At 49.5% G+C, this 23,363-nt stretch overlaps 1 protein-coding gene across 3 annotated transcripts; it reads right to left on the reverse strand.

The window, feature by feature from the left end:
• Positions 1-805: 805 nt before the first annotated feature.
• LOC139237797 (glutamate--cysteine ligase regulatory subunit-like) lies at positions 806-22,325 on the reverse strand. 3 transcript variants are annotated; one of them, XM_070867011.1, is made up of 7 exons: positions 22,019-22,325; positions 13,147-13,212; positions 12,026-12,110; positions 9,939-9,995; positions 5,941-6,143; positions 3,286-3,400; positions 806-1,917 (listed from the first exon to the last, which is right to left on the reverse strand). In XM_070867011.1, exons 1-7 carry the CDS (start codon positions 22,154-22,156, stop codon positions 1,748-1,750), a joined length of 834 nt encoding a protein of 277 aa, XP_070723112.1. In that variant the 5' UTR covers positions 22,157-22,325; the 3' UTR covers positions 806-1,747. The 3 variants fall into 3 exon arrangements, with proteins under 3 accessions (XP_070723112.1, XP_070723111.1, XP_070723113.1); XM_070867010.1 differs by having other exon boundaries at positions 13,141-13,212; XM_070867012.1 differs by lacking the exon at positions 13,147-13,212.
• Between the last annotated feature and the right edge of the window lie 1,038 nt (positions 22,326-23,363).

Genomic DNA, 23,363 nt, shown 5'->3' on the forward strand with positions numbered 1-23,363 from the left:
CCTCAGTACTGCCCCTCCGACAGTGCGGCGCTCCCTCAGTACTGCCCCTCCGACAGTGCGGCTCTACCTCAGTACTGCCCCTCCGACAGTGCGGCACTCCCTCAGTACTGCCCCTCCGACAGTGCGGCGCTCCCTCAGTACTGCCCCTCCGACAGTGCGGCGCTCCCTCAGTACTGCCCCTCCGACAGTGCGGCACTCCCTCAGTACTGCACTGGAGCGTTAGCCTGGATTTTTGTGCTTAAGTCTGTGGAGTGGGATTTGAACCCACAAATTTCAGTGACTCAAAGGTGAGAGTGCTGCCCACTGAGCCACAGCTGACACTTTGGGCCCAAGTTTCCACAGGCTAAAAAACGGGCGCCCTTCCGAGTTGGGCGCCCGTTTTTCGCACCTAAAACGGCGCCTAAAAAAACTCGCGATTCTGGAGCGTTCTGCAGCTCCATTTCTGCCTGGTGCGGCGCTCAGGGGGTTGGAGCCTCCACACGCGCCGATTTTGTAAGTGGGAGGGGGCGGGTACTATTTAAATTAGTTTTTTCCTTGCCGGCAACGGTGCGCATGCACGTTGGAGCGTTCGCGCATGCGCAATGTGAAAAAAATATTGGCACTCGGCCATTTTTGTAGTTCTTTGTAGCTGTTTAATTTTTGAACATTTTTTTAATAAAAGCACATTGCCATCAGCACATCAGCACTTGCAGCCTTCTCACTGTCTCCCCACCCCCCCCAACGGAAGAACAGGCGCCTCCTCCCCACCCCCCGTGGGAAGAACGGGCGCCTCCTCCCTCCCCCCCCCCCCCGCGGGAAGAACGGGCACCTCAGGCTGACTGCAGCATTCTCCCTGCCTGAAGCACTTTCACACAGGTAGGAAGATGGTTTATTTAATCTTTTCTTTGCTTATAAATGTTTATTCAGGTTGGATTTATTTGTATAATATTTGTATATGTATAAATAAGGATTTATTGTAGAATTTAATGAGTTCCCTCCCCCCCACCTCCCGCTCACCTCGTTCTGGACGCCTAATTTGTAACCTGTGCCTGATTTTTTAATGTGTAGAACAGGTTTTTTCAGTTCTACAAAAATCTTCTCTTGCTCCATTCTAACTTAGTTTGGAGTACGTTTTCACTGTGGAAACTTTCAAATCAGGCGTCAGTGGCCGGACACGCCCCCTTTTGAAGAAAAAATTCTGTTCCAAAGTAGAACTGTTCTACCTGACTAGAACTGCAGAAAAAAAAATGTGGAGAATTGCGATTTCTAAAATAGTCCGTTCTCCACCAGTTGCTCCTAAAAATCAGGCGCAAATCATGTGGAAACTTGGGCCCTATATACTTGCAAATGTGTACGGTCACCGAAGAACATTAGCAATAGGGTACAACAGTACAACCAGCTGGTCTTGTCATTAATGCCCTGCTTTGGGACACACTCGAAGCAGAGTTTTAAATCGTCCTGTCCTCGAGGAACACCTTCACCACACGGACTGCAGCGGTTCAAGGCGGCTCAAGGGGCAATTAGGGATGCGCCACAAATGCCGGCCTTGTCAGCAACACCCACACCCCCGAGAATGAGTCAAAGATAAATTTGAAATAGGCAGCGGGATGGGGAAGCGGGTAAATCGTTTGAAGATGCCGGAGTGGTCACATCCCGCGAGTGAATGATTGAAAAAACGCCGAGGCCCTCTGAGCTGAGGTGAGTCAGAACTAGACAGTAGAAACAGTTCCAACTGGAATGGTAGCAGCCCGAGGTCAGTTCAGCGATATCAGGCCGTTTGTCTCTCTGCGTGAACCACGTAGCCTTTGGATTTGATGATTCCTCTGTGCTTAATGATTGCGGAGTATCGAAGAATCCACCGTGGCTCCCATTGGTGGGCATGAGGGTCCCGCAGACTGTCACGAAGGGCTTCCTGGAAAGATCCCACTGGGAGGATATCTGGACACGGAGAGAAGAACAGCTCAATAAATCTATGGTTACGTTTTTAAAAAATCTTCCGTTTGCACCATTTCCTGTCCCCAACTCTCACTTCCTGTTTTCGCGTTGTTTGGTCATGCTTTTTTCATGTCAACATTAAGAGTGCCCGACGAATCAGCTACCATGGCAATTCCCGTTTAAACAGAGCCTGGATGTGGTAGTTGTAATGCATGCACCTGTGCGCATGCTCACGGGTTTGTAGAGCTGTTGCACATCCGAGCCAGGGGGTCCCCGGAGATGGAGCACGCGGTGTCCACGGGTGATGATGCACTCCAGTCCCTCCGGCCTTCCGCGAGAGGTGGGCGCCGGAGGGACTGGGGTGCATCATCACCCCCGGCAACCAAATTTTAATTTGACCGTTTACTGTCTGAAGTCTAATTTGTTTATTTGTCTGTTTAGTGGCCCTTTAATAAGGGGGCACTTGTATTACATTTGATTTACAGGTACAACTCAAAATAGTTGTAGAGCTGTTGCAGGGGGTCGTTCAGCCCGACTGCCTGCCTCTCTTCCGCGGTTACGTTCGAGCCAGGGTGTCCCTGGAGATGGAGCGGTCGGTGTCCACCGGTACGCTCGCGGCCTTCCGCGAGAGGTGGGCGTCGGAGGGACTGGAGTGCATCATCACCCCCGGCAACCGAATTTTAATTTGATTTGTTTAACGTCCAAAGTTTAATTTGTTCAATGTGTCGCTTTTCGCGGCCCTTTAATAAGGGGGCGCTATATTATTCTTGCAACTTAAAATAGTTGGAGAGATGTTGCACTGTGAGTGACTGAGCCAGTCACGTGATGTTACAGAAGAAATAGGAGCAGGAGTCGGCCATTCGGCCCCTCGAGCCTGCTCCGCCATTCAATAAAATCGTGGCTGATCTGATCTTGACCTTAACCCCACTTCCCCGCCCGCTCCCCATAACCCTTGACTCCCTTATCGTTCAAACATCTGTCTATCTCCGCCTTAAATATATTCAGTGTCCCAGCCTCCACAGCTCTCTGGGGCAGAGAATTCCACAGATTTACAACCCTCTGAGAGAAGAAATGTCTCCTCATCTCCGTTTTAAATAGGCGGCCCCTTATTCTGAAACCATGCCCTCTAGTTCTAGAGTCTCCCACGAGGGGAGGGGAAACATCCCCTCTGCATCTACCCTGTCCAGCCCCCTCAGTACAGCACTGGGAGTGCCAGCCTAGATTTTTGTTTGAGCCTATGTTCCTGGAGTGGGACTTGAACCCACAACATTCTGACTCCGCAGCAAGTGCGCTGCCCACTGAGCCACGGCTGACACCTGAAAGCAGGAGGCAGGAAATTTCGGGCCAAGGGGACAATAAAAGACTCGTTACCTATGGGGTCGTTATGGGTCAGCAGTTTGATGTTGTTCTTATTCGCGAAGGCGGCAAGGTCAGGCGGTATGACACAGCAGGAGTTGAGGTTCACCTGGTTACTGCTGGGTTGGACCTGCGGTGAAGAATACCTCGGTTAGAACGCTTCCAATATCGGCGGCCCACGGCAGGTTAGATTCAAGTCGTGCTTGCCTCTGTCTCCCCCCCACCATTGATTTGGCACCTTCTCTGCCAACCTTCCCGCCTCCTTACCCGAAGGCAACGAGCGAGGTTGGATTCAATTGCACCTCTGACAGTCGACCCCTCGGCAGCTGCTCCTGCCCGGGCGAGTCGAGAGAGAGTGAGAGTCGCTGGGCTATTCGACTGTGGGGGGAGGGGGGAGCATCGCACCGAACCCCAGCCCTGACCGAAACCCAACTCTGCAACCGTGGGCGTGGACCCCCCAGGCCGCGGAGCATGTAACATCGACTCGCCCACTGAGATCTACTGAGCAGGGGGGGGAACTCATTTTCCCCACTCGCCCCCCTCGGGAGGTCGTCCAATGGAGAGCCAAGTCAGACATCCCCGTCATAAACCTCTCCCCACAGACGAAGCAACAACAACCGAACCCAACGTCCGCCCATACACACACGCCCTTTCCAGTAATCGGGAGCAAAAACGCTGCTGGATTTTAACCCTGCGTTGGCAATCAGGCATCTTCAGTGGTGCCTCAGCTGAAGATCAGCTTCCTGTGCTCAGAGATTGAGCCTGGAGCCCCGTGATCTGTACAGCTCAGCTCCTGAGTCTGTAATCCCACTTCTTCAGCTAGGAAAAGCGGCAGACAATTTGGTGACAAGTTCCCACACACTGACCTGGCTATCTGTTTTTGTTATGTTGTTTGAGGGATAAATATTGGCCCCAGGACACCGGGGATAACTCCCCTGCTCATCTTCAAAATAGTGCCAAGGGATCTTTGATGTCTGAGAGGGCTGACAGGGCCTTGGTTTAGCGTCTCAGCTGAAAGACGGCACCTCCGACAGTCAGCGCTCCCTCAGTACTGCCCCTCCGACAGTGCGGCGCTCCCTCAGTACTGCCCCTCCGACAGTGCGACACTCCCTCAGTACTGCCCCTCCGACAGTGCGACACTCCCTCAGTACTGCCCCTCCAACAATGCGGCGCTCCCTCAGTACTGCCTCTCCGACACTGCGGCGCTCACTCAGTACTGCCCCTCCGACAGTGCGGCGCTCCCTCACTACTGCCCCTCCGACAGTGCAGCACTCCCTCAGCACTGCCCCTCCGACAGTGCGGCACTCTCTCAGTACTGCCCCTCCGACAGTGCAGCACTCCCTCAGCACTGCCCCTCCGACAGTGCGGCACTCCCTCAGCACTGCCCCTCCGACAGTGCGGCACTCCCTCAGTACTGCCCCTCCAACAGTGCGGCACTCCCTCAGTACTGCCCCTCCAACAGTACGGCGCTCCCTCAGTACTGCCCCTCCGACATTGCGGCGCTCCCTCAGTACTGCCCCTCCGACATTGCGGCGCTCCCTCAGTTCTGCCCCTCCGACATTGCGGCGCTCCCTCGGTACTGCCCCTCCGACAGTGCAGCACTCCCTCAGTACTGCCCCTCTGACAGTGCAGCACTCCCTCAGTACTGCCCCTCCGACAGTGCAGCACTCCCTCAGCACTGCCCCTCCGACAGTGCGGCGCTCCCTCAGTACTGCCCCTCCGATAGTGCAGCACTCCCTCAGTACTGCCCCTCCGACAGTGCGGCACTCCCTCAGTACTGCCCCTCCGACAGTGCGGCGCTCCCTCAGTACTGCCCCTCCGATAGTGCAGCACTCCCTCAGTACTGCCCCTCCGACAGTGCGGCACTCCCTCAGTACTGCCCCTCCGACAGTGCAGGGCTCCCTCAGCAATGCCCCTTCGACAGTGCGGCACTCCCTCAGCACTGCCCCTCCGACAGTACGGCACTCCCTCAGTACTGCCCCTCCAACAGTGCGGCACTCCCTCAGTACTGCCCCTCCAACAGTGCGGCACTCCCTCAGTTCTGCCCCTCCGACAGTGCAGCACTCCCTCAGCACTGCCCCTCCGACAGTGCGGCGCTCCCTCAGTACTGCCCCTCCGACAGTGCGGCACTCCCTCAGTACTGCCCCTCCGACAGTGCAGCACTCCCTCGGTACTGCCCCTCCGACAGTGCGGCACTCCCTCAGTACTGCCCCTCCGACAGTGCAGGGCTCCCTCAGCAATGCCCCTTCGACAGTGCGGCGCTCCCTCAGTACTGCCCCTCCGACAGTGCGGCACTCCCTCAGTACTGCCCCTCCGACAGTGCAGGGCTCCCTCAGCAATGCCCCTTCGACAGTGCGGCACTCCCTCAGTACTGCATTGGGAGTGTCAGCCCAGGTTTTTGTGCTCAAGCCCCTGGAGTGGGACAAACGTTCTGACTCAGAGGCGAGGACGCTGCCCACTGAGCCACGGCTGACGAGGTCGGTAAGATGCAGCCCGACCGTTGGGGAAAGGAAAAGTCAGCCCTGGAAAGTGCTCGCATGTGGCGATTGGGTGGGGACAGTACAGGACTGTGTGTGATGGAATAGGTCTTCCTGGGTTGAAGAATCAGAGAGCTGTAATACACCACGACTTCAGGAGAAGAGGAGGATAGCGAAGATGGCGAATACACACCTGTGCCTGTTGGCAAAGGGCCTCCAGTTCCTTCAGGTCCAAGTCTGAAACTCCGATCGATGAAACTTTGCCGTCTCGGACCGATATCTCCAGCTCCCTCCAGTAAGGCTCCAGGCCCTGCCAAGTGCAATGTTGTCCTTCCGACAGTGGCAGAGGGGCGAGGATTACAGAATCGAGCTGAGTTACCCCGAGCTCCAAACAGGCTGTGAATGCAAGGGGAAACTGTGTTAGGGGAACGGTAGCACAGTGGTTATGTTACTGAACCAGTTAATCTGGAAACTTGGGCTAATAATCTGGAGACACCAGTTCAAATCCCACCACGGCAGCTGGGGAATTTAAATGCAATGAATTAACTAAATCTGGAATTAACATTGGAGTAGGCCATTTGGCCCTTTGAGCCTGCACCACCATCCAATAAGATCATGGCTGATCATTCACCTCAGTACCTCTTGATCCCTTTAGCCGTAAGGGCCACATCTAACTCCCTTTTGAATATGTCTAACGAACTGGCATCAACAACTTTCTGTGGTAGAGAATTCCACAGGTTCACAACTCTCTGAGTGAAGAAACTTCTCCTCATCTCGGTCCTAAATGGCTTACCCCTTATCATTAGACTGTGACCCCTGGTTCTGGAACTCCCCAACATCGGGAACATTCTTCCTGCATCTAACCTGTCCAATCCCGTCTTAATTTTATACGTTTCTATGAGATCCCCTCTCATTCTTCTAAATTCCAGTGAGTATAAGCCTAGTCGATCCAGTCTTTCTTCATATGTCAGTCCAGCCATCCCGGGAATTAGTCTGGCGAACCTTCGCTGCACTCCCTCAATAGCAAGAATGTCCTTCCTCAGATTAGGAGACCAAAACTATACACAATACTCAAGGTGTCGTCTCACCAATGCCCTGTACAATTGCAGTAAGACCTCCCTGCTCCTATACTCAAATCCTCTCTCTATGAAGGCCAACATGCCATTTGCCTTCTTTACCGCCTGCTGTACCTGTATTCCTACCTTCAATGACTGATGTACCATGACACCCAGGTCTTGTTGCACCTCCCCTTTTACTAATCTGAACCATTCAGATAATATTCTGCCTTCCTGTTTTTGCCACCAAAGTGGATAACCTCACATTTATCCACATTATACTGCATCTGCCATGCATTTGCCCACTCACCTAACCTGTCCAAGTCACCCTGCAGCCTCTTAGCATCCTCTTCACAGCTCACACTGCCACCCAGCTTAGTGTCATCTGCAAACTTGGAGATATTACATTCAATTCCTTCGTCTAAATCATTAATATATATTGTAAATAGCTGGGGTCCCAGCACTTAACCCTATGGCACCCCACTAGCCACTGCCTGCCATTCTGAAAAGGACTGGTTTATTCCCACTCTTTGCCTCCTGTCTGCCAACCAATTAAAACGTTAGTGTCAGTAATGGTGACAATGAAACTATCAGATTTTTCTGTGAGATTGTGGCAAAAACCCAACTGGTTTACTGATGTCCTTCAGGGAAGGAAATCTGCCACCCTCACCCGGTCTGGCCGATATGTGACTCCAGACCCACAGCGATGTGGTTGACTCTTAACTGCCCTCTGAAATGGCCCAGCGAGACACAAACTGCTACAAGTCAGCACTGTGGGAGCACCTTCACCACACGGACTGCAGCGGTTCAAGAAGGTGGCTCACCACCACCTTCAAGGGGCAATTAGGGATGGGCAATAAATGCCGGCCTTGCCAGCCACGCCCACATCCTTTGAACGAATGAATAGAAACGTTTTTTTTTAATCCAATGCTTCTCATGTAATGAACGACAGATCGGCTGGCTATGTGGCTGTCCAACCTCGGTATAATGGGACTGACTCTGAGGGTAAGTACACATTAGAAACATAGAAAATAGGTGCAGGAGCAGGCCATTCTACCCTTCGAGCCTGCACCACCATTCAATAAGATCATGGTTGATCATTCCCTCAGTACCCTTTTCCTGCTTTCTCTCCATACCCCTTGATCCCTTTAGCCGTAAGGGCCATATCTAACTCCCTTTTGAATATATCCAATGAACTGGCATCAACGACTCTCTGCGGTAGGGTATTCACAGGTTAACAACTCTCTGAGTAGAGAAGTTTCTCCTCATCTCAGTCCTCAATGGCTTACCCCTTATCCTTAGACTGTGGCCTCTGGTTCTGGACTTCCCCAACATCGGGAACATTCTTCCTGCATCTAACCTGTCCAGTCCCGTCAGAATCTTATAAATTTCTATGAGATCCCTTCTCATCCTTCTAAACTCCAATGTATAAAGACCCAGTTGATCCAGTTCAGCCATCGCTGGAATCAGTCTTGGTGAACCTTCGCTGCACTCCCTCAATAGCAAGAACGTCCTTCCTCAGATTAGGAGACCAAAACTGAACACAATATTCCAGGTGAGGCCTCACCAAGGCCCTATACGATGGCAGTAAGACCTCCCTGCTCCTATACTCAAATCCCCTAGCTATGAAGGCCAACATGCCATTTGCCTTCTTCACCGCCTGCTGTACCTGCATGTTAACTTTCAATGACTGATGTACCATGACACCCAGGTCTCGTTGCACCTCCCCTTTTCCTAATCTACCGCCATTCAGTTAATATTCTGCCTTCCTGTTTTTGCCCCCAAAGTGGATAACCTCATAATTATCCACATTGTGCTGTATTTTCCCACTCACCTAACCTGTCCAAGTCACCCTGCAGCCTCTTAGCATCCTCCTCACAGCTCACACTGCCACCCAGCTTAGTGTCATCTGCAAACTTGGAGATATTTCACTCAATTCCTTCATCTAGATTATTAATGTATATTGTAAATAGCTGGGGTTCCAGCACTGAGCCCTGCGGCACTCCACTAGTCACTGCCTGCCATTCTGAAAGGACCCGTTTATCCTGACTCTCTGCTTCCTGTCTGCCAACCAGTTCTCTATCCACGTCAATATATTACCCCCAATACCATGCGCTTTAATTTTGCACACCAATCTCTTGTGCGGGACCTTGTCAAAAGCCTTTTGAAAATCCAAATAGACCACATCCACTGGTTCTCCCTTGTCCATTCTACTAGTTACATCCTCAAAAAATTCCAGAAGTTTTGTCAAGCATGATTTCCCTTTCATAAATCCATGCTGACTTGGACCGATCCTGACACTGCTTTCCAAATATGCTGCTATTTCATCTTTAATAATTGATTGCAACATTTTCCCCACTACTGATGTCAGGCTAACCGGTCTATAATTACCCGTTTTCTCTTTCCCTCCTTTTTTAAAAAGTGGTGTTACATTAGCTACCCTCCAGTCCATAGGAACTGATCCATTGGTGAATGTACATGGTGAACGATATAAGCGGGTGCCTAACATAAATGTTCATGAGGAATTCCACACTCAATGATGATATAGGAGGGAATCAACGATTGACTATCCAACATCATGAGTCCAGGAGGAGCTCTATGGGCAAGTGCCCACCAGTGACTGGACAAGACCAAGCCTGCGGGTCATTGGGCAAACATTGCCTTGGCCCTCAATTCTTTATCAGCAGGGCCCCAAGACCTCTGCAGCACTCCAATGCCAACTTGTGGATTAATCTCAACTAAAAGATTTAACAATCACACTACACATTACCAGTTCATCCACCAGGCTCACAACCACCTGCCCCATCGTGGATCCCCCGAACCCAACTGGCCGGGGTTTTATTGAGTCTTGTGAACATCACGTGACCGGCTAAGCCACTCCCAACTCTACAGCTCAACCAATCTGTGAGCATGCACACAGGGTGCATACATTACAATTGGTTCAGAGAATGGGGTTCCATTTCATCAGATTGTGTGGCAAGACTGCCCACCTGTTGGAGGACACCGCAATCTCAATAGAATTAACTCTGTGCCAATTCCCACGACATTGAAGCCCCTGGACATAAAGTGATGAATGAGAAGTGATTTACTGCCTGGTGGTTCTACCCATTGGACAGGTTGAGTCGAGCTTACATACCTCTCGCCACGGCCTCTTTGACCATTGAAGCTTCAAATCTGCAGACGAAGAGTTTGGCTGTGGGAGAGAAGGATAGAACAGGAAGGTAAAAGTATCAATAAAAACAGATCCCCATCTCCGTTGCCTCCTCCGGCCCTGTTATATCCTAGGTTGTTCTGATAATCAGTCCACGAGGCAGTGTGTTGTCCTTGAACTGTAGTGACCTTAGTCCTTTTTTGATAACTCCACAGTGAGGATCACACCTAATTACCTGCCTTTTATACTAGGCCCTCGTCATCAATTGTTATGTCCTAGGATGCTCTGATAATGACTCCACGGGGCAGTACTTGATCTGTAGTGACCTTAGTCCTTTATTGATAACTCCAGAGGATCACACCTGGTGGCCTGCCTTTTATACTAGGCCAGGCACACCTGTACAGGTAACCTACAAGTCTCCCACTGCTGTGCCCTCTGGTGGCACACCTGGTGATAATACCAACAGTAGCCATGTAGGATACATGACAAGCCCCACAACCCTCCTCTAATTCTACCCTCCTGAGCATCCCTGATTATAATCACTCCACCATCGGTGGCTGTGCTTTCAGCTGCCTGGGCCCCAAGCTCTGGAACTCCCTCCCTAAACCTCTCCGCCTCTCTACCTCTCTTTCCTCCTTCAAGACGTTCCTTAAAACCTCCTTCTTTGACCGAGCTTTTGGTCACCTGCCCTAATATCTCCTTATGTTGCTTGGGGTCAAATTTGTTTTGATAATGTTATGAAGCGCCCTGAGATGTTAAAGGCGCTATATAAATGAACATTGTTGGTGTTGTTGTTGCTGTTGAATAAATACACCCTGCATCATAAATTCAGTCTAAATTAAAAAAGCAAAACATACAATGGTGGCAATTCGGGCAGTTTAACCTGTCCCAGTAATTAAAGTGCTGGAATAAACACAGAAAGTGCTGGAAATACTCAGCGGGTCAGGCAGCATCTGTGGGGAGAGAAACAGAGTTAACGTTTCAGGTCGATGACCCTTCGTTAGAACTGGATAAAGTTAGAGATGTAACAGGTTTTTAAGCAAGTGTCAGGGCGGGGAAAGGCGGGGGAGGGGAGGAAGAACAAAGGGGAAGGTCAGTGATAGGGTGGACGGCAGGAGAGATTAGAGAGACACAAGGAAGGATGGTGCCAGGCAAAAGGAGATGGTAATGGGACAAGTTAAGAAACAAAAGATGAGTCTCGATAGGGTGTGAATGGAGGCGGCAGAATCGTCACCAGCTGCCGTGGGGAAGAGAAAAAACAGAAAAAGCAGAACACAAAAATAGGGGTGTGGTTAAGGTCTGAAAATGTGCTGGGCTTGGCAGTTCGAGCACACTTCTATATTAAGGGAGCAGACAACCTTTGCCCGAGTTATACTGCTTTCGAATTGTACCAGCCAGTAACACAATGCTATAACAGTGAATTCCCCAGGGCTTGATCAAACTGACTGTAAACCTGTAGAAATATACGGGGACATCTCTATTGGCCTGTATGTACCTACCCACTTATGCACATATCCAATTGAACGGAAACCGTTGGCTATAGGGCAACAAGAATGCCTTGTGCCTTGGTCTTCTCCCAGTGCTGCTCCCCCTAGGAGTACAGCATTGATCAATTTACCCTTACCTTTCTTGGTTTCGCTCAGCCATTGGTTGCAATGTATTTGCTTCATGGGTTCTTTGCTTAAGAATTCACAGCAACATATTGCTTTTAAGAATGAGTTGGTTTATTAGCAAAAGATTTAACAATCACACTACACATTACCAGTTCATCCACCAGGCTCACAACCACCTGCCCCATCGTGGATCCCCCGAACCCAACTGGTCGGGGTTTTATTGAGTCTTGTGAACATCACGTGACCGGCTAAGCCACTCCCAACTCTACAGCTCTCCCAACCTGTGAGCATGCACACAGGATGCATACATTACAATTGGTTCAGAGAATGGGGTTCCATTTCATCCATGACACAAAGGCCCTTTTATAAAACCCAACCATTGATTGCTCAAAACCCACTCTCCGCCATCTCCGCAGATACCATGGCAACAATGCTCTCTCTTCCTGTGAGTGCACCTACCCGTTAGTTTAATGTCCTCTCTCTCGCTCGGCCCAATCCTCTCAGTGTCCTGAATAAGATTGCAAACCAGGTGCTCGGGTAATCCCTGGCAGAAATAGTCAGGAAAAAAACACACAATGCTTGTAATTCAACGAACGTTAAACGGAACACCGACCTAATTAGCAAAGAGATCCAAGTGCTTTATTGGGTATATCTTGGAATTCCCACCCTCGGCCGCCCCAAAAGAAAAAGAAAGACATTCTTTCACAATCTCGGGATGTCCCAAAGTGCTTTCTAGCCAATTAAGTGCTTGTATTGAGGGAGTGCAGTCACTGTTGTAATGTGGGAAACGCGGCAGCCAATTTGTGCACAGCAAGCTCCCACACACAGCAATGTGATAATGACCAGATCATCTGTTTTTGTGATGTGGATTGGCCCAGGACACTGGGGAGAACTCCCCTTCTCTTCTTCAAAAGAAGAGTGCCATGGAATATTTTACACACCCCCGAGAGAGCAGACAGATCCACGGTTTAATGATTCACCTCCAACAGTACAGCATTGTTGCACGCAAGTATCAAGAGTGAGATTTGAACCCACAACCTTCCTGGCTCAAAGACAAGAGTGCTACCCACTGAGCCACAGCTGACACACCAGCAGCACCATTATTGGAGATTAGAGACAAAAGGCTGTGACCAAGAACAGGAACTCCCAATAAGAGAGCCTCACATGCTGCACTGACCCATAATTGATGCTGATCTGGGAGTGTGTGATTCTGAGAGCGGGCTCTCAAAATGGAAGGGTTCCCAAGTTAACATCCCTCACTTTGACGAACACAAAGCATTCAGATATTTATAAAAAGGAACATCCCTCCAGGACCAACTGGGGATTCCAATATTATGCGAGGAAACCCTGTGTGACTTCTCAGCACGGACCAGGAGCAGGGTCCCTGTATCAGCAGGGTTCGGAGTGTCGCTGGTTTTCAGACACAGCCTGACCCATTTCAGAATGGCCGCCACACGCTTCCAGGATCTAAAATGGCGGCACGACTTACGCGCACTGACACCGCAAGCAGGTTAGGGTTGATGCTGAACTGAGAACAACTTGAGTCACGCAGCAACCGCGCAAAAAAAGCTCACCTTCACCTCAGCCTGGTCTGGGTGGAACTTTGAACTCCATTCAACCAAGGCAGCCTTGAGGCAATCCAGAACCTGAAAAGAACATAAGAACATAAGAAATAGGAGCAGGAGCAGGTCATCCGGTTCCTCGAGCCTGCTCCGCCATTTAATACGATCATGGCTGATTTGATCATGGACTCAGCTCCACTTCCCCGCCCGCTCCCCATAACCCCTTATCATTTAAGAAACTGTCTATTTCTGTCTTAAACCTATTCAATGTCCCGGCTTCCACAGCTCTCTGAGGCAGCGAATTCCACAGATTTACAACCCACTGAGAGAAGAAATTTCTCCTCATCTCAGTTTTAAATGGGCGGCCCCTTATTCTAAGATCGTGCCCTCTGGTTCTAGTCTCCCCCTTCAGTGGAAACATCCTCTCTGCATCCACCTTGTCAAGCCCCCAGATGGGAACGGTAGCACAGTGATAACGTTACGTGACTAGTGATCCAGAGGTCTGCACTAATAATCTGGAGACAAGAATTTAAATCTCACCAGGGGGGAATTGAAATTCAGATCATTAAATAAATCTGGAATAAAAAGCGAGTAACGGTGACCATGAAACTACCGGATTGTTGTAAAAACCCATCTGGTTCACGAATGTCCTCTAGGGAAGGAAATCTGCCACCCTTACCCGGTCTGGCCGATATGTGACTCTGAAATGGCTGAGCAACGCACTCAAGGCCAATTAGGGGATGGGCAATGAATTTAAACAACCACAGACAACTCTCGGTTATTCGGGTCCCTCAGGGATTGGGCTATTCCGGGTAAACAGGGTGAGTCTACACTTTAAAGTTAAAACTTTAATGAATAAATACAATCGTTAGGGCGACTTTACATTTATAAATTAAAACTTTAATGAATCAATACAATCAGCGACAAAAGATGGACATTACCAGCACGCATGTACAACCTGTGCCTGGAACCCAGTGCCGGCACTGCCCCTGTTCCCAACGTCAGCGGCGGCCGTGAGAGATTGCGGCTGCAACACACACACACACAAAGCAAGGGCAGAGGAGGGGGATTTTACGGTGAGTGAGAGAGAGAGAGAGAGAGAGTTTGTGTGAGAATGTGCGAGTGTGAGAGAGAGAGAGAGTGTGAGACAGAGGGTTTGTGAGAGAATGTGCGAGTGTGAGAGAGAGAGTGTGAGAGAGAGAGTGTGAAAGAGAGAGTTTGTGAGAGAATGTGCGAGTGTGAGAGAGAGAGTGTGTGAGAGAGTGTGCGAGAGAGAGAGAGAGTGTGAAAGAGAGAGTTTGTGAGAGAATGTGCGAGTGTGAGAGAGAGAGTGTGAAAGAGAGAGTTTGTGAGAGAATGTGCGAGTGTGAGAGTGTGTGAGAGCGTGTGAGAGAGAGATAGTGTGGGAGAGAGAATGTGCGAGTGTGAGAAAGAGAGAGAGAGAGAGTGTGTGAGAGAGATAATACGCGAGTGTGAGAGAGAAAGAGAGTGTGAGAGAGAGAGAATGTGCGAGTATGAGAGAGAGAGAATGTGTGAGAGAGAGAGAATGTGCGAGTATGAGAGAGAAGGTGTGAGAGAGAGAGAATGTGCGAGTGTGAGAGAGAAAGAGAGTGTATGAGAGAGAGAGAGAGAGTGTGTGAGGGAGAGAGTGTGAGAGAGAGAATGTGTGAGAGAGAGTTGTGAGGGAGAGAGTGTGAGAGACAGTGTGTGAGAGAGAGAATGAGAAAATATAAATGAGCAGAGTGTTTGGAAGGAGATTTTTCCAAATTATTTGGGGTTGTCTTTTCACTTGTTAGCAACAATTTTAAATCCCATTACAACGGTTTCCTGTTGGATCCGTGTACGGATAATCGGGAGTTGCCTGTACATTTCAATGGCCCCCTCTTGCATTAAAGTGACACTTCATCAAGCGGCTGTACAGGTACGTTGGTCAGTAAAGCAACAACTACTTTATAGGGTGCCTTTAAACCATCCCAAGACGGTTCACAGGAGTGTCATCAGACAAAATTTGACACCAAGCCATGTAAGGAGCAGGTGATCATCCTTGGTAGTCTGTCATATCCAACAGAGACGTTGATGTGCTAATCATCAATGGCATGTGTCTTCAAGTGGCTGTATAGGCCAATTCTGGATGCACATAGTCTCTTGCACGTCGGACAAGGGAAGTTCGATGCGCCTGATGCTGACAGTACTGCCACCTGATGTCGTCTCTCTAGTGTCCCGCAGGCGTTGACATCGGCTTTCTTCGAAGGTCTGGCAGGCAGTCCTCGTGAGGGTTCGGCACTGGATTTTATTAGCTGCTGTATTCTCGAGGTCCTTTGGTCGGATGCCACAGTACTGGAGCTTAGCCTCGATGCAATCTTTGTAGCGCTTGCGGGGGCGCCCCTGGTGCCTTCGACCTTCACAGAGCTCGCCGTGAAGAAGCTGATGAGGGATCCTTGACTCATCCATGCGGATGACATGTCCAGCCCACTGGAACTGGGCTCGCATGATCATCACCTCGATGCTAGTTGATTGGTTGATTGTGCTCTCTCCAGAACCTCAAAGTTTGACACCCGGTCTTGCCAGCGTATGTGGAGTATAGATCTGAGACTGCGCATATGGAAAGCTTCCAACTTTTTGGTGTGTCGCCTGTATGGTGTCCAGGTCTCACATCCATAAAGGAGAGATGAGAGAACGACTGCTCTATACAGCAACAGTTTAGTTGACAGTCGGATGTGGTGGTGACTCAACACCTCAGTGCACAAGCGACCAAGTGCCTGGCTGGCTTTACAGATCCTTGCATCAATCGTCTTGTCCAAGGACCCATCACTTGATATGGTGCTGCCAAGGTACTTGATGGTAACAGACTCAGCAAAGACAACGCTTGGACTTAAAAAGAAGGTACACCAAGACTGGTTTGATGAAAACAACGCTGAGATCTGCAAGACGCTGGATGAAAAGAAAAAAGCATACCTAGAATGGCAAAATGACCCTTCCGCAATTTCCAAGAGGGACCGCTACAGACACATGCAGAGCAAAGCACCGAGAGACCTTCGCCAGATGCAAGATAAATGGTGGCAGACGAAAGCAGAGGAAGTGGAACAATACCAAGATGTTCTTCAGCGCCATCAAGTCAGTCCATGGACCATCAAAACCCAGCACTACTCCACTCCTTTCAGCAGATGGCAGCACTTTGATCAAAGACAGGACTGGCACAAATGAGAGGTGGAGAGAACGCTTCAGTAATCTTCTTAATCGACCTTCAACAGAGAGCGAAGAAGCACTTGACTCCATACCCCAGCAACCTATCAAAGAACCTCCCAGCATGGACGAAGTAAAGAAAGCCATCAGCCGGATGAGTACTGGAAAGGATCCAGGAAAGGTGATCATAAGCTTGGTGAAAGAGGTAGGTTTTGAGGAGTGCTTATTGTGTTCCCTGTCCCCTAGATCTCCTGCAGTCAGAATCAGGGGAAGTCATAATGGGGAACAAAGAAATGGCAGACCAATTGAACAAGTACTTTGGTTCGGTATTCACTAAGGAGGACACAAACAACCTTCCAGATATAAAAGGGGTCAGAGGGTCTAGTAAGGAGGAGGAACTGAGGGAAATCTTTATTAGTCGGGAAATTGTGTTGGGGAAATTGATGGGATTGAAGGCCGATAAATCCCCAGGGCCTGATGGACTGCATCCCAGAGTACTTAAGGAGGTGGCCTTGGAAATAGCGGATGCATTGACAGTCATTTTTCAACATTCCATTGACTCTGGATCAGTTCCTATCGAGTGGAGGGTAGCCAATGTAACCCCACTTTTAAAAAAAAGTAGGGAGAGAGAAAACAGGGAATTATAGACCGGACAGCCTGACCTCAGTAGTGGGTAAAATGATGGAATCAATTATTAAGGATGTCATAGCAGCGCATTTGGAAAGAGGTGACATGATAGGTCCAAGTCAGCATGGATTTGTGAAAGGGAAATCATGCTTGACAAATCTTCTGGAATTTTTTGAGGATGTTTCCAGTAAAGTGGACAAGGGAGAACCAGTTGATGTGGTATATTTGGACTTTCAGAAGGCTTTCGACAAGGTCCCACACAAGAGATTAATGTGCAAAGTTAAAGCACATGGGATTGGGGGTAGTGTGCTGACGTGGATTGAGAACTGGTTGTCAGACAGGAAGCAAAGAGTAGGAGTAAATGGGGACTTTTCAGAATGGCAGGCAGTGACTAGTGGGGTACCGCAAGGTTCTGTGCTGGGGCTCCAGCTGCTTACACTGTACGTTAATGATTTAGACGAGGGGATTAAATAGTATCTCCAAATTTGCGGATGACATTAAGTTGGTTGGCAGTGTGAGCTGCGAGGAGGATGCTATGAGGCTGCAGAGCGACTTGGATAGGTTAGGTGAGTGGGCAAATGCATGGCAGATGAAGTATAATGTGGATAAATGTGAGGTTATCCACTTTGGTGGTAAAAACAGAGAGACAGACTATTATCTGAATGGTGACAGATTAGGAAAAGGGGAGGTGCAACGAGACCTGGGTGTCATGGTACATCAGTCATTGAAGGTTGGCATGCAGGTGCAGCAGGCGGTTAAGAAAGCAAATGGCATGTTGGCCTTCATAGCGAGGGGATTTGAGTACAGGGGCAGGGAGGTATTGCTACAGTTGTACAGGGCCTTGGTGAGGCCACACCTGGAATATTGTGTACAGTTTTGGTCTCCTAACTTGAGGAAGGACATTCTTGCTATTGAGGGAATGCAGCGAAGATTCACCAGACTGATTCCCGGGATGGTGGGACTGACCTATCAAGAAAGACTGGATCAACTGGGCTTGTATTCACTGGAGTTCAGAAGAATGAGAGGGGACCTCATTGAAACGTTTAAAATTCTGACGGGTTTAGACAGGTTAGATGCAGGAAGAATGTTCCCAATGTTGGGGAAGTCCAGAACCAGGGGTCACAGTCTAAGGATAAGGGGTAAGCCATTTAGGACCGAGATGAGGAGAAACTTCTTCACCCAGAGAGTGGTGAACCTGTGGAATTCTCTACCACAGAAAGTAGTTGAGGCCAATTCACTAAATATATTCAAAAGGGAGTTAGATGAAGTCCTTACTACTCGGGGGATCAAGGGGTATGGCGAGAAAGCAGGAATGGGGTACTGAAGTTGCATCTTCAGCCATGAACTCATTGAATGGCAGTGCAGGCTAGAAGGGCTGAATGGCCTACTCCTGCACCTATTTTCTCTGTTTCTATGTTTCTATGTTAAATCGAGGCCCCGTCTGCCCTCTCGGGTGAACGTAAAAAATCCCACGGCCAATATTTCGAAGAGGAGCAGGGGAGTTCTCCCCAGTTTCCTGGGGCCAATATTTATACATTAGTCAACATAACAAAAACAGATTATCTGGTCATTATCACATTGCTGTTTGTGGAACCTCCGACAGTGCAGCGCTCCCTCAGTACTGCCCTTCTAACAGTGCAGCGCTCCCTCAGTACTGCCCCTCCCGACAGTGCGGCACTTCCTCAGTACTGCACTGGCAGCCTAGATATATGTGCTCAAGTTCCTTGGAGTGGGACTTGAACCCACAACCTTCTGACTCAGAGGCAACTGTGCTGCCCACTGAGCCACGGCTGACACTGGGCAGGAGTTAGTTAAGAGTCAACACAATTGGTGTGGAGTCACGTTTAGGCCAGACCGGTTAAGGACGGCGGGATTTCCTTCCCTCGTGGGGAACAAGTTGGGTTTTTATGACAATTCGACAACATCGAGGTCCCTTTTACTGAGACCGGCTTTTTAATTTCCAGATATTTTCAAAACCCAATTCAAATTTCTCGTAGTGCCTGTGGTGAGATTTAAGCTCACGTTCTCTGGATATTTAGTTCCAGGTCTCTGGATTACTGGGCCACTAATTCTGTCCAACATTTCTGATTGGATTTATTCAATATTAAAAACATTTACATCGTGCTCATTCCCTTGTACAGCAACTGAAACCAAGCCAGGACCTAAATCCTCGCGCTGTTGGGGCGAGTTTAAACTTGCTTGGCAGGGGGATGGGAACCCGAGAACAAATTCAATAGGCAAGGAATTGAAGCTGAAATTGGATAGCAAGACTGCAGTAATCAAGGGGGCCTTCCCGTGCTGAATGGTACATACTTCAATTCAAGGAGTATAGCGAACAAGGCGGATGAGCTAAGAGCACAGGTAGACACTTGGGAGTATGACATTATAACCATTACAGAAACATGACTGAATGAGGGGCAGGTTTGGCAGCTCAATATTCCTGATTACACGATTTTTAGACAGGACGGAGAGGGGGGTAAAAAGGCGGCGGGGTGGGGGGGGAGGGGGTTTGTGGTATTGATTAAATAAACTATTGCAGCTGTGAGGAGGGATGATATGTTAGAGGGATCATCAAATGAAGTCTTATGGGTCGAACTGAAAAATAAAAAAGGGGGCGATCACACTGCTGGGCGTGCATTATAGAGCCCCAAACAGTGGGAGGGAGATAGAGGAGCAAATATGTAGGCACATTTCAACTATCCGAATATTGATTGGGACAAATATAGTGTGAAGGGTATAGAGGGTGCAGAATTCCTCAAATGCATTCAGGAGAACTTTTTTAGTCAGTATGTAACAAGCCCAACATGAGAGGGGGCGGTTTTGGATTTAGTTTTGGGGAATGAAGCTGGGCAGGTGGAAGGGGTATTCGTGGGAGAGCATTTTGGTGCTAGTGATCATAATTCAGTCAGATTCAAGGTAGTTATGGATAAGGACAAGGATAGACAAGGAATAAAAGTCCCAAATTGGGGAAAAGCTAACTTTGCTGAGATAAGGAGTGATTTGGCCATGGTGGACTGGAAACAGCTACTTGTTGGTAAATCAGTGTCGGAACAGTGGGAGGCATTCAAGGAGGAGATCCGGAAGGCTCAGGCCAAACATGTGCCCTTAAAGAAAAAGGGTGGGAATAATAATTCTACAGCCCCTTGGATGTCTAGGGGCTTACAGGGGTGTATAAAGAAAAAAAGGGATGCTTATGTCATATACCGACGGCTAAATACTGTAGTAACTCTAGAGGAATATAGAAAGTTCAGAGGTGAATTTAAAAAGGATATCAGGAAAGCTAAGCGAGAGCATGAAAAATTCTTGGCCAGTAAAATCAAGGAAAACCCAAAGATGTTCTATAAATATATTAAGAGCAAGAGGATAACTAAAGAAAGGGCAGGGCCTATTAGAGACCATGAGGGTAATCTGTGTGTGGAGGCAGAAGATGTTGGTACGGTTCTTAACGAATACTTTGCATCTGTTTTCACAAAGGAAAGGGGCAATGCAGATACAGCTATGGAGGAGGAGTGTGATATTCTGGATGAAATAAATATAATGCGAGAGGAAGTATTAAGGGGTTTAGCAGCTTTGAAAGTAGATAAGTCCCCAGGCCCGGATGAAATGCGTCCCAGGCTGTTGAGCAAAGCAAAAGAGGAAATAGCAGAGGCCTTGACCATCATTTTCCAGTCCTCTTTGTATTTGGGCATGGTGCCAGAGGACTGGAGGACTGCTAATGCGGTGCCCTTGTTTAAGAAGGGAGAAAGGGATAGGCCGAGTAATTACAGGCCAGACAGAGCTGAAGATGGTGTAAAATCAGCCGTTGCACACTTGACTTGGGGCGATGATGCCAACGAAAGTTCTGTCGCTAAATTTTGAGGAGCTGCAGCGCATATGCAGAACTTCGATTCAGATCCTGGGAAAATTCGAGTCTTAAAGGCGCGGCATAGTAATGCACCCATTAAAATTTTCAAAATCACTTTGTTTTCAACCAAAAATCCAGGGTTAGTTGGTCTGCCATGACACATACTCATCCAATAATATAACCGCCACATTAAACGCTTACAAGTCACCCCTACTCGCTACCACAAGGAGTGCTGGCGGTGAATAGCATTTAAGGACACAGTTGAGGGGAAGCTGGGTAAACACATGAGGGAGAAAGGAATGGAAAGGTTCTGCCGATGGGGTGAGTTGAAGAGGGGTGGAAGGGGGCTTGTGCGTCGCACCGTGGCTGCAGTGTGCACCGTCTACAAGACGCACTGCAGCAACTCGCCAAGGCTTCTTCGGCAGCACCTCCCAAACCAGCGACCTCTACCCCCGAGAAGGACAAGGGCAGCAGGCACATGGGAACACCACCACCTCCACGTTCCCCTCTGAGTTACACACCGTCCCGACTGGGAAATATGTCGGCCGTTCCTTCATCGTCGCTGGGTCACAATCCTGGAACTCCCTCCCTAACAGCACTGTGGGAGCACCTTCACCACACGGACTGCAGCGGTTCAAGAAGGCGGCTCACCACCACCTTCTCCAGGGACAACTTGGGGATGGGCAATAAACGCCGGCCTGGCTAAGATCATGCGTAACTGACCTGACAGGGGAGTAGCCACCATGACCTCCGGGTGGTTCTCCCTGGATCAGGAAGGTATATGCTTGCTTTTTTGGAAACAGGAGGTGGGTGGGGTGGCTTGACCCATCCACCTCCACGGAGGTGTGTGGGGGACCTGACCCATCTACCTCCATGGCACGAACCTGGTATTGCAGTACTTCCAGGAACGGTGCAGTGGCTCTAGGCCTTTTGGCTAAGAGCATTGGCGCAGAGTGATCCTTGGCGTGTGCAAGGTGACCTCTGGCGTTTGTGATTTGACAAAGAATTGGAACGATTGGCTACGAATTTCAAAAAAAAATAAACGCCGGCCTGGCCAGCGATGCCCACATCCCTGGCATGGACCGGTTGGGGAGAACGGCCTGTTTCTGTGCCGCACTGTTCTCGGTAAAACCGGTTTGGAAATAAGAAGGACCTCCAGCCCAATTGATGTCGGCCCCCCCAGCGGACGAGGTCTAACAGGGTCCCACGTCACGGTGACCACAGATAACATCCTACCTCTCGATCAGGCGACACGGGACATCTCCGGGCAGAGCTGCACCATCTAACCACATTACCGGTGCACACGCTGATGGCTTTTACCGTCTCGAGATCAAACATCCGGGACCTCAAATCGCACATTTCGGCAGCTCGCATGTCCTTATAAGACAAGAATCAAGTTCCACAACGCGGGAAGGAGGAACTATTGCAGCAACGTCTTTAGCTGTGACGGTAGTTTTGCTTCCACTGAGTTCTCCAAAGACTAACACAGCTAAAGAATTACTTGGCCGACTTCAATAACTTATAAACAGGGAATTCCTGCACAGTGAGATCGCCGGGATACACCCAGCCGTTGATAAATGAAGGCCAGGGCCAATCATAAGCCCTCATTGCATCCAAGGGCTGAAAGTCAGCAGCCAATTAGAGGGGTGGAGGGGGTGGAGGGAGGAGCCTCCCTCGGGTGCTGACTCACGGTTGGGCAATACAGTGAATGAACTCGAGATGACGGTGCAGAATTCTAGCCTCACCACCCTGCCCCGCCCACGTGCATGTAGTTTACAACGATGCCAAAGTACTGAGTCACTGCTGGCACCGGGATGCATGAACGAGAAATGACTGTGCAGAACTCGAGCCACACTATTCACAACGCTGTGCAAGGGCCAATGTCCAGAGCATTGCGAAAGGCGGGCGCAGCCAATCGCGTAGCAGCTCCAGCGGCTGAGCTGGAGGTTGCCAGCAGGCCAGATAAAGCCATACTCGTGCTATTTTTAAGGCTGCTTGTCTTGTGACTGTGATTACTTGCACTGTGTGCAGTTCTGGTCACTGCATTACGGGAAAGATCTGATTGCACTGGAGAGGGTACAGAGCAGATTTACCAGGATGTTGCCAGGACTGGAGAATTTTAACGATGAGAAAAGATTGGATAGGCTGGGATTGTTTTCTTTGGAACAGAAGAGGCTGAGGGGAGACCTTATTGAGGTGTATAAAATTATGACGGGCCTGGATAGAGTGGATAGGATAGACCTGTTTCCCTTAGCAGAGGGGTCAACAACCAGGGGGCATAGATTTAAAGTAATTGGGGGGAGGTTTAGAGGGGATTTGAGGGGAAATTTCTTCACCCAGAGGGTGGTGGGGGTCTGGAACCCTCACCACATTTAAAAAGTACTTGGATGTGCACCTGAAGTGCCGTAACCTGCAGGGCTACGGATCCAGAGCTGGAAAGTGGGATTCGGCTGGGTAGCTCTTGGTCGGCCGGTGCGGACACAATGGGCCGAATGGCCTCCTTCCGTGCTGTAAACTTCGATGATTCTATGACTTGCGGGAAGGATTCTACTTTTCGCCTCCTGATGGTTGCAGGGCGAGG

Source organism: Pristiophorus japonicus, chromosome 24 (assembly GCF_044704955.1).
Source record: "Pristiophorus japonicus isolate sPriJap1 chromosome 24, sPriJap1.hap1, whole genome shotgun sequence".
In the NCBI taxonomy this organism is placed as follows: Eukaryota; Metazoa; Chordata; class Chondrichthyes; family Pristiophoridae; genus Pristiophorus; species Pristiophorus japonicus.

What these genes read in the sequence shown, in the direction of transcription:
- LOC139237797 (XM_070867010.1), bottom strand. Translation starts at nt 22,156, where the DNA reads ATGCGAGCTGCCGAAATGTGCGATTTGAGGTCCCGGATGTTTGATCTC. An exon ending in CAGACCAGGCTGAGGTGAAG is followed by an intron (nt 12,111 to 13,140) that starts GTGAGCTTTTTT and finishes TATTTCTGCCAG; the next exon opens with GGATTACCCGAGCACCTGGT. An exon ending in GACCCATAACGACCCCATAG is followed by an intron (nt 1,918 to 3,285) that starts GTAACGAGTCTT and finishes CTCCGTGTCCAG; the next exon opens with ATATCCTCCCAGTGGGATCT.